At 48.7% G+C, this 13,450-nt stretch overlaps 1 protein-coding gene across 9 annotated transcripts in view; it reads right to left on the bottom strand.

The window, feature by feature from the left end:
- The window catches only part of ARNT (aryl hydrocarbon receptor nuclear translocator), a 28,220-nt gene extending 15,398 nt beyond the window's left edge, over positions 1–12,822 (bottom strand). For 8 of the 9 annotated variants that reach the window (XM_035346582.1, XM_035346585.1, XM_035346588.1 and 5 more), the window contains exons 1-4: positions 12,677–12,822; positions 4,872–4,983; positions 3,565–3,609; positions 2,337–2,381 (exon numbers count right to left, since the gene is read on the bottom strand). In XM_035346582.1, the coding sequence (XP_035202473.1) occupies positions 2,337–2,381; positions 3,565–3,609; positions 4,872–4,983; positions 12,677–12,701 (227 nt within the window). In that variant the 5' untranslated portion in view covers positions 12,702–12,822. Of the gene's footprint in view, positions 1–2,336; positions 2,382–3,564; positions 3,610–4,871; positions 4,984–7,590; positions 7,720–12,676 lie in introns of all 9 variants that reach the window. The other variant, XM_035346583.1, reaches the window with a different exon arrangement.
- Between the last annotated feature and the right edge of the window lie 628 nt (positions 12,823–13,450).

The following is a 13,450-nucleotide window of genomic DNA, read 5'->3' as shown; positions in this document are numbered from 1 at the left end:
AGAAATCAGAAAAGCAGATTTAAAACAATCTAAAGAGTGTAAGATTCACAGATAACACGTTTTTGTAATGCTGTTACATAAAAACCATTCGGGACAACACAGTCAAGATGGCTACATGACAAATTACACACACAGCTGTTACGCACACCATTTACAAAAAGGCAGGCAGACATTCCCACCAACTTGCATGCACTTTCAGTTTTCAGGGAAAAGGAATCTGCAAAGCATGTTTTGAAAAGGCTAGTAACTTTTTCCCCTTGAGGCTCGGCTGCCTTGGATAACAAATAATCCTTCAAGAGTTACTGCCAGGAAAGGTGAAGGCGTGTTCTCAGTGAGGCAGGCGGGCAACCACTCAAAGGCTGAGCAACTAAGACATAACGTGCATTTCTGGAGTCTAATAGGTGTATTCTGACAATAGCCAGCTGTGACGCTTTTCCACTTCAGTTTCTAATACAGCACTTAAAAAGTGATGTTCTCTTTTATGCTCTGTTTTGCTTCACATCATCTGAGGATGGAGGAAGAACGTACTGAAAGATGTAGGCTATGAAGAGCATGCTATGATACCAGCAGTCACGGAAAACAGCTGTGAGCAGGCCGAGGGGGACAGATGCAGAGAGGATCTGTGGCACCCTTTTCTTACATCTGCATTCAGGGTGCCAGAATGCTGAAGACTTTGTCAGTACTCTTCACCTCCTGCTACTGTCCTTTAGAGAGTTGTCCCAGTCAGTAACTGCAAGTGATAACCTCTACATTAAAGTGCACAGGTACTGCACATCTCCTAAATACTGCAGGCAACGGGCCTGGGCCTTAGCAACTTTGGGTGCATAACATTCAGTTCTGGGGTTGAGATGTGTTTTTTTTTTGGTTGGTTGGGGTTTTGTTCTTTGGTTGTCTTGTTGTGTGTTCCTCCTTTCTTCTCCAACCTCATGCATATTAACCAAGGTAATCAAAAGGCACACCACAACAGGAGTCACAGGGAGCTGAGACCCCACTCTAGCTATGGTGCCACTGTACAGTTAACAAGTAGGTCTTCAACTTTAGAGACTACGAAACCATTCAACATCACAATTCCTGCTTACAGAATATGCCTTTTTGGTATCCTGCATTATCCTACCACTTAAATTATCGGGGTCTGCTATGCCTTAAGTCTCCAGAGCTTATGACTTGCACTAGGGAATAAAGTTATTTGGTGTGGGCTGGCAAACATTTCTAATTTGCTTGATTTCAAATCAAGTCAAACCACTTAAAAGCTGGAGAGCCTCAGCTTAGAAGTCACTCCTCGGTATTTGGCAGACGATCAGCATGACTGTGACCTGAAGTTTTGGCTTTGCAATATTTCCCTCTGTGCACTAAAACTTCAACAGAAGTTTATAGCTCTGGCTGAAACATGGAATAGACATTTTATAAAGCCTTTATTTCTACACCAGTAGTTTCATTGCATCACCTCTGGGAAATTGCGGAGAGGCCCCCACAACCAACATTATGCCCTGCTGATCCTCAGGGTCCTTGACACAACATGCTGGGCAGTCCATTCCCCCTTGTTCTCAAGCATTTATTGTAACTCCAGTTTCAGGAACTTCTGAAGTCTGATCCCTCCTTAGGACACATGACTAAGCACAGTATCCTGACCACTATTCTGTATTTGCTCGCTTTTCCTCCTAGCAAGACATAAGATGATGAGCCTTTGCACTAAGGGGAAAACCTGAAATTTCTAACACTCAATATACACAAAAGAAGCTTACTTTGACAAAGAACGTTATACTGCAACATAAATGAAACCCAAAAAAATACTTAAATTTAGTTTAATGGGCTTCAGAAAACTGAAAAATGCCATGAAGTTACCAGACAGTACAGAGCTGCTCTCAAGACACCACCAAGTAGAAAATCAGCATCAAAATACTGCCTATAACATTACTCTACCCTCTAGTGTCTAGGAAATCCCCTATTTAAGGGAAGCTGCTGCCTAACTTACCCCCCCACAGACAACACAAGCCACACACAGGTAAGCACAAAAATTGCCAGAAAACCCTGTCCAAATAAAACCTAAGCTAAGCATGAAACTTGTCTCTGCAAGTTTCTTGGGCAGGAGAAAAGCATGAGAGTCCAAGGCAACAGCTGAAATAGATACTAAGAAAGAAGATAAAGTTATCATACTCATAATTAACTGGTCCAAAAAAAAATATCAAGGGAAGTATCTTGGTCCTTTGGTGCAAGATGCACCTTCACTCGAAGAAGAGAAAAATCTAGCTGCTAATTAGAAGGGTGCCGCAGGATCTCTTACGTTATGGTGGTTTGGCACCACAATCTTCCAAAACCGCAACACAACATATTCTTACCTGGCAAATCTCTCCTTATCATTTGGCATCGGGTCATCATCACACCTAGGAGAAAGGGGAGAGGAAGAAAAAAAAGTGTTTGCACTTATTTCCCAAAGACAAAGAACAACAAGGTTTAACAAAACATGCAGAAAATGCAAACTCTGCTGAGCTTAGGCAATCCAGAACCATACTCTTCCTTTACCTAATTAAAACAAAGTGTAGACTTTTAGGACATAGATGTCTTCCACATCACATTCCTATCAAAGACAATGGTGTTTCACTCAGTAATTTAAGTGAACACACACACAAAGCAATAGGTTCAACTGAGCTTTGAAGATGCAATTAGCCCAGACCAACACCTTCATCCAAGAGATCTCATAGGTAAATCCTACGATCATCAGGACCATGATCGTCTTGAAGCCATCCTGAAGTCATCTCTAGCAGACTGACATAGATTAGTTGTCCAATCCCAAACCATTTAATGAGACTACAAATAAGTTACATGAGATCTTCCAACTCTTCTGCATTCCATATGGATCGTGAGAGGAGATACTTGCAGGCTTGCCAACTCCTCAGGAACAAGGAGGTCTCTGTAATTGGAGCATCCTCACAACAGATGAGAATTAAGTGATACACATCTAACGCCCTAACAAAAGCTCAGCATCTCACTGTTGTGCTGACAAGCTATTTGGCAGAAGATTCTTCTCTACAATAAACAGGGGCTTGGGCCAGCAGCAGTGCTCCTACAGTGCTGTGCTGAAGCAGACAGCAGATGGCTGAGAGCATTCACGGAACACATTTAATCTTCTGCAGTGCTGGTATTGAACACTAACATCGTGAGTTCTGCAACACTGCTTCTGCCCTTGCTGTGAGCCCAGAAGGCTCACCTCTGCAGCTGACCTCATCACACTGTGGGGCTGGCCCTAGGAGTTTTGAGGCAGAGACTGTATCCCAGGCAGTAACAGGACCTCCTCCCAACCACAGTCCCTTCTCCAGACTCACAGACCCCATATGTGCAGCAGCTTTGATTTGGCATCAGCTGCAGAGATGGAGAAATACTGCTTACTAAGAGAAAGGGAAGAGCTTAAGGAAGTGGATTGCTGCCTCCTCTCCTTCAGAGCCGTTTCTTTCACTCTGCACTGCTGGACAGGAAAAGCCACAGAAGCAGCAAGCTCCTACTCTGAGGGGAATGCAGAGACACTTAGATCACACAACAGAAACTTCTGGATGTGAAGTTCTCTCTCACCTGAGGAATTTACTGTTCCCTTCTCCGTCATCATCAAAATCAAGCCTGAAAAACATACGCAAGAAGAGAGTTATTAACCAAGCAGTTTCTCCTTTACAGGATGTTTTTTCCTCTGTCCTTGCAGGGATGCAGATGATTCCTGAAAGGAAGATTTAAGTAATCCCAAGTACTAACATGAAACAGTCCTCAAGGTTTAGAAGGGGGCTTCTTTTACATGTTTAACAGAAACAGAGCAAGGAAACAGTTCGAAAGACAGGCCACTGAGCACCCATTGCATCATGAACTCCTACTCCAAATGCTCTGGATCTCACAGCAGCAATCTGAAGCACAATAGGCTGCCACAGCTGCTTCTTGTTGCTCAAGTGACTGATCAACAACCTACAAATAGAGCACTTGCAACTCAAATGTTTGGACCAGTTGCATTAAGAGAGAAGAAAAGAGGGCACATTTCAAGAGTTACAGTTCAGTCTGGTGACCTGCACGGTCATCCTTAGTTCAACAACGGACAGTGTCACAGTGCTGTTAGAAGCATGTTTTGTCCCTGTTACAAGTGTGTGTGGGATGGCAGAGGAAAAGCTTTTCACTACACTTCCTTTCAGGACGGAACACTGGTACGTAGAGACAGCACAGCAGCATGCACGTTTGTAAATGAAGTGCAAGGAACAAGCAGCAGACAGCATGGGAGGAGCTGCAGGGGAGCGGGAGCATCAATCAGCAAACGGAGGTAGAAGGAGTGAGTGACAGGGAAAGCACAGAGAGATTTTAATTAGCTTGAAAGTTAAGAGGAAGTTTTTTGTGCCAGGAATTTAAAAGAAGCCACTCAATATCCTTTTAATTTGCCAAGGCATTTTTAGCAAACAAAAAGCTTACCACAAGCACATTGCGGTCTCCCCCCCACCCCGTCCCAAAGAGGGCGCAGTTGTAAAGGTTGGAGCGAGGCACAGACTTTCCCCATTCCTCCACCACTCCTGCAGCAACTGGCTTGCCTCACTGCTTCTGTGACTCCGCCTCAATCCTTGGAAATAACCCCCATTACCCTCTGAGTTTTAACTCAACTTTTTAACCCTCTGTTTCTGTATGCAACACAGAACCCTGGTTTTATAGGATACGACTGGCACAAAGCATAACACTCCACAGGAAAAGGACTTCATGCAGTGCACCTGAAGGAACCTGGCAGCTCTGCTTAAAAGTAGACAAGTTCCCTCATCACAAGTCCAACTGCTCTTCAGGAGAGCAATGTTTCCCCAAAAGCACACTTCACACACATCCAGAAAAGTAAAAAAGCCACCCATGGAGTACACACTCACCCAGGACGCCTCTTGTTGGCTCTCTGAACGATGGCTCCTCCAGCTTGTGCACCCGGCCCAGGGGTCCCAGAGCCGACAGCTGCGTTCAGCGAGGAAACATCTGAGGCCATTTCTAAACAGGAGATGCAGAAACACTGTAAGCGTTACATCAAATCCTCCTCTAGTTCAGACAGAGTAGCCTCAACACACAGCTCTCACGAAGAGCGATGGCATTTCAGTGTCTGAAGTAGAGAGATTTTGTGCAGCATGATTCTAGTCCTTTATCTACTGCTGCTCCACAGCCTGTGCTCAGGGTCCATTTCAAGCTTTGACTACACGCTGGTTCCATCAACTCAAAGGCTCATTAAACTAAAAGATGTGGTCTCCTTTTTAGACAGGGGAGGAGTCTGATGTGATCATGGGTGGGGGCTAAAACAACTCTCACATAAGCATGCAGAAGGGGAGAAGAGTCATGGGATCGCCTGAACTTTACCACCACCTCAAGAGGGTGCATCTTCCAGCCTACGAGACAAGAAGTTACCCAAGGTGCTTGTAGGGCACCTTGAAAACGCCGGTCTTTCAGATTGGCATTCCTACTGTTCATCAGTACAGACCTGCAGGCAGAAGGGGCGAGATTGCCAGGCTCTGACTGTGCTCCTCCACGACTGGCCACACAGCCGTTCTTCCCCAACATAACACTGCCTCTATGAGGTACACCAGCAGGCTCGCTTGGAGCTAGAACCCTTGTGTCTTACGCACAGAAAAGTTGTGCGAGCAGCAAGAAACTTAATTCTTTAAGAGATAGGCAGGTAACACTTGCAAGAAGTGCAGAACGGAGGAATCCTAAGACGCACCGTTAACACCACAGTGCGACGTATGAGAGGTTCCACGCGGATACAAATCTGTGGGAAGGGATGCTTGAAGAGGTGAAAATTCACGCCTTGCAGTGTATGGGGAAGGAAGAAGGGAGAACCTGAACGTGCTGCCCTCCTCACAAGCCAGACGGCAGGCCCAAGGTTACATACTACACTTTTTCCCCCACAATGAAAGCCAAAAGCCCCGGCTCTCTACACCGGCACACACTGAAACCCTCCCGTGGCAGCACGGGCAGGCTGGCTCCCAGCCCGTGCCCAGACCCAGCAGTACAGATGCCGCCCGCTCCTCCCTGTGTGCTCAGCCAGCAGCTCCCAGCTCTCACCAAAGCCAACGCAGACTTTCTCGGTTCCTCGCAAGCCAGGACCCGACGTTAGAAAGCAGCGTTGGATAGCACAGAGCCTGACTTCTGACTCTCAAGTCGTTTTTTTTTTTCCCTTACTCCCAATTTAGAATTCAGGAGCACACAGGAACCAGCTCTGTAGTGGTAGAGCTGGCTCAGAATGCTTTCAACTGAAGCCTCATCATAGGGTATTTCCACAAGAGCTGTGTTAAACATTCTTCTACATTAACACAATTTGATCTGCAAGAGATCCAGAGCTTTTCAACCACAGGTTAAAAGGCATTTGTTCATGTTTCTGAAATAAGCCAACTCTTCTTCTGAACGGCTGTGGCTCTTCGCAGTTTGCTGCTAACCAACTGCTGCCACCAAAATACTCACTTCAGCCAGAGCATCTCCCCCACAATCTTTGCAAACCGCGCTGCGCAGAGTGTCTTGAAGGGAGAAAAAACAATTCTGCTTTATCAAAGTGGAGGGGACACACACACATCCCGAACAGCCTGTTGCTGAGGTTCCCAGACCACAGCAAAGTGGGACACTGCCACTGAGAGCTTACACATCAGCTGCTGCCAGAACTGGAGGGACAAAGCAAACCATCAAAGTTGGGTTTAACAAATACAGCAACAAATCGAGCCTCAAGCTCCGGTGAGGTCAGATCTCAGCTGAGCCCAGGCCACTAGAATATTCCTAGACAAGTAAAGGAGAACTATAGTGTAGAGCAACTGCACAGCAACGCCCATTTTTACTGCTCACATAAAAAAAAAAACACAGCCTTCGGCACCCATCCCCCACCCTCCCCAGGAAAGAAAAAAACCTCAAGGGCCCAACACAGACCCGAAGAGCACAAGCGCACAACCTCAGCACTAGCCGCAGCAACAAAATACAACCAGCTCCGCGAAGTTTCCAAAAAGAAAACGGAGAATAAAGTCAGGTATGGAAACAGACGTTCACCACGCAAGGTTGGTGGTTTTCACCATGTGAATACACGAGGTCTCTGCCAGGAAATCAGTCCCTACGCGATAAGCTCAAGCCAGCTGATGTGATGTGATGCACTTGAACTAACCGGAGGCTGGCCTTCCTTACAGCCATCCTCCAAGCTGGGCGCAGAGAGGTTCCCATCTCCTTACGCTCTCCCCATTTGACTTGGGCTTGCCTGGGCACTGCCACTGATGGCTGGCCTCTGTGCTGCTTCCCTTATTCCCAGGGGAAACCCTAAGGTGCAGAGTGCTGATATCAAAGGTCTTCATTTCATGGAGCACAGCCCTGAGTGCAAGCAAACCAGGTCAGATGCTTTATTCCTTTTTAACAGGCAGCTTCCCAAGGAGTCTGGGGCTTTTCAACATATGGATGCAAATACCACGATTCGAACAGAAAGTTTCTGGACCACTGCAGATATTTTTTATTATTATTAAGAAGAGAGGAATTTCCGGCTTAGGGCAGGGGAAGGAAGCGACACTGTACAGTTCCTCTGCAAATCATCTTCTAACTAGAGGTGGGGGAAGGCGTCCGTGTTTTTGAAGGCCTCACCTGAGTCTTTGCTAATTCCAAGGAACCTACTGCATGGACTAGCATCTCATAGCATCTCACACTAGGTCCCTTTACCTCACACTTCAGCTTCTTACTCCAAAAGATTTGCCTCTCGGGGTACAACGTGCCCTTTCACAAAGGGAAGGGCATCAAATATCCTGACGTTTGATGATGTAAACTGACAATACATTGCTCTGCACACTAAAAGACCACCAGAATGGTTCTGTACTCCTTCACATGACCCACCACATCCTCACCCCAAAAAAGGAGCTCATGGGGCAGGCAGATGGGACATTCTGGCTTTTTCATCCTTCAGTGTTTCTAAGTTAGGCACTCACACGAATGCAAAGCTTCCTTTCAAAACGTTAAGCAAAGATTAAGCTCAAGTCTTAACTCCTCCCCCACCCTCCCAATTTTTCCCAAGTCGTGTAACAATTTTACATGGGGATCAAAGAACCGGTGGAACACAAATGTGCTCTAACTATTAATACAAGCTCCAAAAGCTTCGTACACAGCAATGAGGGTTGTGGTGAGGGGGTCTGAAGTGGCCACATACGGTAAGTTTAGCGGCCCAGATGTCTGTCCTGAGAAACGGAGGCGCTTCACAGAAATCCCTCTGCAGCTGCACACGAGAGTCCCTGCGTCCAAGCATAAAAGGCAAGCCACAGCTCGGCAGGAGCAAGCAGAAGTCCCAGTTAGCAGAGTCAAACGATTCTTGGGAGAAAAGCTGGGTCGTCGTAATCTATAAAGGCTGATTTCATTTCATACTACAGTCCCTGCCCTGGAAAGCTGCCAACCCAAAGCGATCAGCAGGTCACAGGTTCCAGGGTGCTTAGCTCTGACTCAACACACCAGTACTCGAAGTGGCAAGAACAGCATCTTTCAAATTCTCTGGAATCACACAAATAAAGGCAGCGGATACACTCTTTTGAAACAAATGTTGAGAGCAAGCAACAGGACAAACGCTCATTTTCAGTTTTTAAAGTGGTTCCTTCAAAAAATCCAACGTGTCACCAGGAGCCCCCGGCAGCCCTTCTGGGAACAGGGTGGGTTTTACATGGCCACCGCTGCAACAAGCGGAGTTCCTGTTCGGTCTCTGTTCCAAGCCTTTCCAGAATCAACCCCTGCTTGCCTTTAGCACGTGTTACATCTAAGTAAGGCCAGAAGAGATAAGCAGAGGCAGCAGAGAAATTAAGGATCCTTATTTGTAACTGAATACAAATGTGCAAGCGCAACCACAATTCAGCCAACAATTACGACCCAGAATAGAGCGGGCTGGAGAACAGCTAAGGGAATGTAATCTCGAGAGCCAGACTTCCCCCCCAGCTCCCCCAGGAAGGGCTCTATTGCAACTACTGGCATCTCAACAGTGAAAAACTTCAAAAAAAAAAGTCACAGAAAATATTCAGAACTGTGATTTACGAGACAGGCCTGCTGTAGCTCTGCTGTGCATTGTTATTGTACCACTTTGCCTGCTACAATCAGGCACTGCACAAGGCACAGCAAAAAAAATGCAGCTGCTACTGCAGTTTCTAACCTGAGCAGCATCTGGTTGCTTCCCAGGCCTGGCAGCCATCAGCTCTTTTCTGCTTAACAAGATCAGTTTAAATTTAATCATTAGTTAGCTCCCCCAAAAGCCAAGGGACTTCAGAGCAGGTCTGTGAGGCTCAGATAAAAGAGCACACGGGAAGTAACAAATGCATTTTGCTCACAACTGGAAGGCTTCAGCCTCAACGACACGCGTGGCTTTGTATTTACCTGTCTCAATTTCTGCATCTCTGGTTTGTTAGGACTTTTTTCAGTTGCTTGAAATTCCCATGCAGTGCTGCGTGGGAATTGGCTTCCTGCACGTGAAGCAAAGGATCCGCTTTGTCACCTGAGGACAACTACGCCAGCTCAACGCTCTCATCCCATGGGAACACCCCCCCAGAAGCATTATAGAAATCAGAGCAGAAAACAAACACAAATACATCTTCCACCTTCGGGTGTTTGGAAGTATGCATTCAGAGAAGCAAAATGTTTGAAACAAAACTGATAAACCATGTATTTATCCAGTCTGCAGTGCTCTAATAACGCAAGTTAATGTTAAAATCCCCAAGTTAATTCAAGTAAAACAAACCCCTTCCCTCCCCCCAGACTTCCTCCTAGGTAGTGAATGCTATTCTCTTTTCACTCCTCGCCAGGAAATTTTAACAACGTAAAGCTTAAAGCTTGTTTAAATAGGCATAACTGAATAACGCTCTTCACTTAAATCTTTCTCAGTTAAATGATACGAACAGTCTGTGTGGTGACTCACCTCGCCCCTGAGAAGATGAGCGGAAAGGTTTGGCAGGTTTATTTCTCAGTTTGCTTTACCTGAAGATGCAGAAGCGTTACCCACCTCCCACAGGTTTCTGAGGCGATCTGCTTTGCCCATGTAGCAGTTAGAGGACAGCCAGAAGGCCCAGGATGGCACCACACCGAACACAAACCATGCTCTGAACACTTTAAAGGAGTTCTAACTTATTCTGCAGTCGGCTTCTTCATCTTTCACCGTGGCCTGCTCAGGCTGTGAGGACATTTTGTGTCTTTTTGGGCATCTTGCAGTACTCACTGCAGCTCTGCAGTCTACTTTTCAAGATCAAATGAAGCATTCTAAAGAATACTTGTCACAAGTAATTTATCAAACTAATAATCTCCACGTATATAATGCTCACGCAGACCAAGCATTTTAACGGCCACTCTGTTTAGAAAGAGCGAGTCCGTACTGGTCACTCTGTTTACTGGTAGTTACAAATATTAAACACAAACGTTGAAAGTTCCCTCTCTTTTCCTTGTGAATTTGTTTAAAACTTTTCCATTCTCCAAAACGTCATGCAACTCTGAGGACTACAGTTGTGTAAACACTTCATCATACAGGCAGGGTTTAAAGCAGCGAGTGTCTTCCTTTCTTCATTCACTGAATTCTTACACAGTTGGCCCACAACATACATTTTCCATTCTTACCCCAGGCAACAGCTTTTTTATTTTTTTTTCTCCTGGCTTTAAATTTAGCTCCATATCCTTTGTCTGCCAAGCTGCAGAACCTCGATCAGCACTACACTGGCAGGAGAAATGAGCTTCCTGATCAACTCCACGCCATCCCAGACGCACATGACTGATATTTTACTACTTTGAACGATCTCACTGTTTCAGGGATGCTGTTGTGAGCCAAAAGCACGCTTAACCACAAGACTAGAACCCAAGTTTGACAGTTTCCATTTCAGGTATGTTTTTGTTAAGTAGGCTCAGGAACGTTTGCTTCTTCTAACCTGATTTCTACCTTCTGATTGCTGAAGAATTTCAGGGCGACGAAGATGCTGAAGGGCCTGGAGAGGAAAACATACGAGGAGCGGCTGAGGTCCCTGGGCCTGTTCAGCCTGGAGGAGGCCGAGGGGAGACCTCATCGCCGTCCACAACTTCCTCGCGAGGGGAGTGGAGAGGCGGGCGACCTGTTCTCCACAAACACCAGTGATAGGACCCACGGGAACGGGGTGAAGCTGAGGCAGGGGAAGTTCAGCCTGGACATCAGGAGGAGGTTGCGCACTGGAACAGGCTCCACTGAGCCTGCCTGGATTTAAGAAGCGATTGGACTGTGCACTTAGTCACACGGTCTAAACTTTTGGGTAGACCTGTGTGGTGCCAGGAGTTAGACTTGATGATCCGTATGGGTCCCTTCCAACTCGGGATATTCTGTGATTCTGCGAGCTCATTACGTGACACCACAACCACGCATTTCCAGACCCCAGCTCTGCACCTTTGCCTCAAAATCACCACAGACAAATGACCCAAGCAAACAGTGTTTTCTCACTATTTAAAGCCACAGAAGCTTCCTGTACCAAGTTAGGATGAAAAAAATGAACCTTTACAAGTTGCATTGAGTCCTCGATAAACCTGAGCACGTCACATGGCCCAAGACCTCCTCAGCCTCAAGCCACAAGCAAGAATAGTCGGAAACCACAAACCAACAACAACAAAAAAAGAGACATTGAAGCTCAAATTCTGATCTCAGTCACCACGCTGTAAACTCACAGCAAACTTCACAGACATCAGGTTGTTCCAGATAAGTGCTGATTTCAGATCAGTTTAGCCAGAAATCTGAAGAAAGCCTGAAGGATTCATTTTTTTTCCCCATCAAGTCTCAGGTATCACCAACTTGTAGCTTCCTCCAAACAGGGGGCTACCCCTTGGCTACTGACCTGAGAGAGCAAAAGTTGGCAGAATAGCCTGCTTTTTGCCAGCAGGCGCTCGCATCCTTGGTTACACACCAGCTATTCAGCTCAGTTGTTTAAAAAGATGAAGAGAAGATTTATAAAAGAAGACTTCTCAAAACAACACATCAACTTTTGTCTGCTGCTAATTAAGAAATTTCAGGAAGCATACAGCAAAAAGGGGTCTAAAAGCAATGTCAGCCGCTGACAGCAAGTATCGCACTCGCTCCCAACCAGAAGGGGAATGACAGAAGCCAGACCCCAGCACCAAAGACACCAGACGGGGGGCGTCTGCAGGGCCCAGCAAGCCACTCACGCTAAGGGAGTGGATCCGAGCACGGACGCCTTCCTCCACGCCGCGATGACATTCCCCTCTCCGCCCCAGCACCTCCAAAGAACCGCCTGCTCAGCCAAAGGCCACCGGCTGGATTTCTGGCCTCACATCACCTCCCCACCGGCCCTGTTCTCCAAACCCTCCCGAGCCGGAGCCCTCAGCGCCCTGTTCCTCACACGGGCTCCCCTCCTCCCAGCCTCCAGGCCGCCCCGAGACAGCCCCAAGCCTCCGGGCTCAGCCCCGAGTCCCCCGGCCTCCCCCTCCACCCCTCGGCTCCCCTTCAGGGCCTTCCCCAACCGAGCCTCGCAGACGCCCCCGGCCCCGACCTGGCGGCGCCCTGCCCGCCCACAGCCTCCCTCAGCCCACCCCGGGCCCGGCCCCGACCCCGCTAACGGCGCTGCCAGCCCGAGGAACCGCCCCCTCCCGGCGCCGCTACCCCCAGGCAGGTCCCAGGCAGCCCCCTCGCCCAGTCCAGCCCCCCCCCCCCGGGCGTCGACGGCCCCGGCTCAGCCCCGCGGCTCACCCGGGTTGGCGGCGGTGGCGGCCATGGCTCGCGCGGGCTGGCAGCCGCCCCCCACCAAGATGGCGGCGCAGGAAAACCCTCCGGGCCGCCGCGCAGCCTAACCCGCCCGCCTCGGGGGGCGGGACCAGCCGCGCAGCTCGGCGCTCCTATTGGCCCAGCCGCGGCAGGGGCGGGGCGAGCGCGACCAACGGCCCAACGAGCAGGGTAGGGTGAGCCCGGCCTGAGGGATGGGGGCGGGGCAGGCCTCGGGAGGGGCGTGGCCACGAGGAGTTGGGGGGGGCGAGCGCGGCCAGTTAAAGGCCGGGGGCAGTGACGTCACGGGGGGGCTGTCGGAGGGCAGGGACGCTGGGGGGGGGGGCCGGCCCCCCCGGAGCCGCCCCCCCGGCCTGGGCCCGCAGCCTCGGCACCAGACCCCAGACCCCCAAACCCGGCCCCCTGCCGACAGGCGCTTGGCAAAAACGCCTTGCGCCGAGGGGGGAGGGGGCACCCGTGGCAGGGGCGAGGCTTTGCCCCAAACCCCTCCCCCTGGTCAGGGCGCTGCTTTCTCCTCTTAAAATTAAACAAAAAAAAAAATACAAAGAGATTGTTTGGGGGACACGCGCTGTGCTGTGCTTGCACTGTTTCTGGGCCTTGCTGCAAGGCTGTTTAACGGCAGCCCGGTGGGCGGCTCAGTTCAAAGCCCGAAGCGTTGCTGATCCAAAAAGTTGTCACCATTTTTTGAAGCCAGCCAAGATCCGTCTCCAAATTACCTCACAGGAGCGAGCCTAGGGACCT

The sequence above is a fragment of the Oxyura jamaicensis genome, chromosome 25 (genome assembly GCF_011077185.1).
Source record: "Oxyura jamaicensis isolate SHBP4307 breed ruddy duck chromosome 25, BPBGC_Ojam_1.0, whole genome shotgun sequence".
NCBI lineage: Eukaryota > Metazoa > Chordata > Aves > Anseriformes > Anatidae > Oxyura > Oxyura jamaicensis.
The sequence above is the reverse complement of the archived record's forward strand: the minus strand, read 5'-3'. Positions and strand labels throughout refer to the sequence as shown.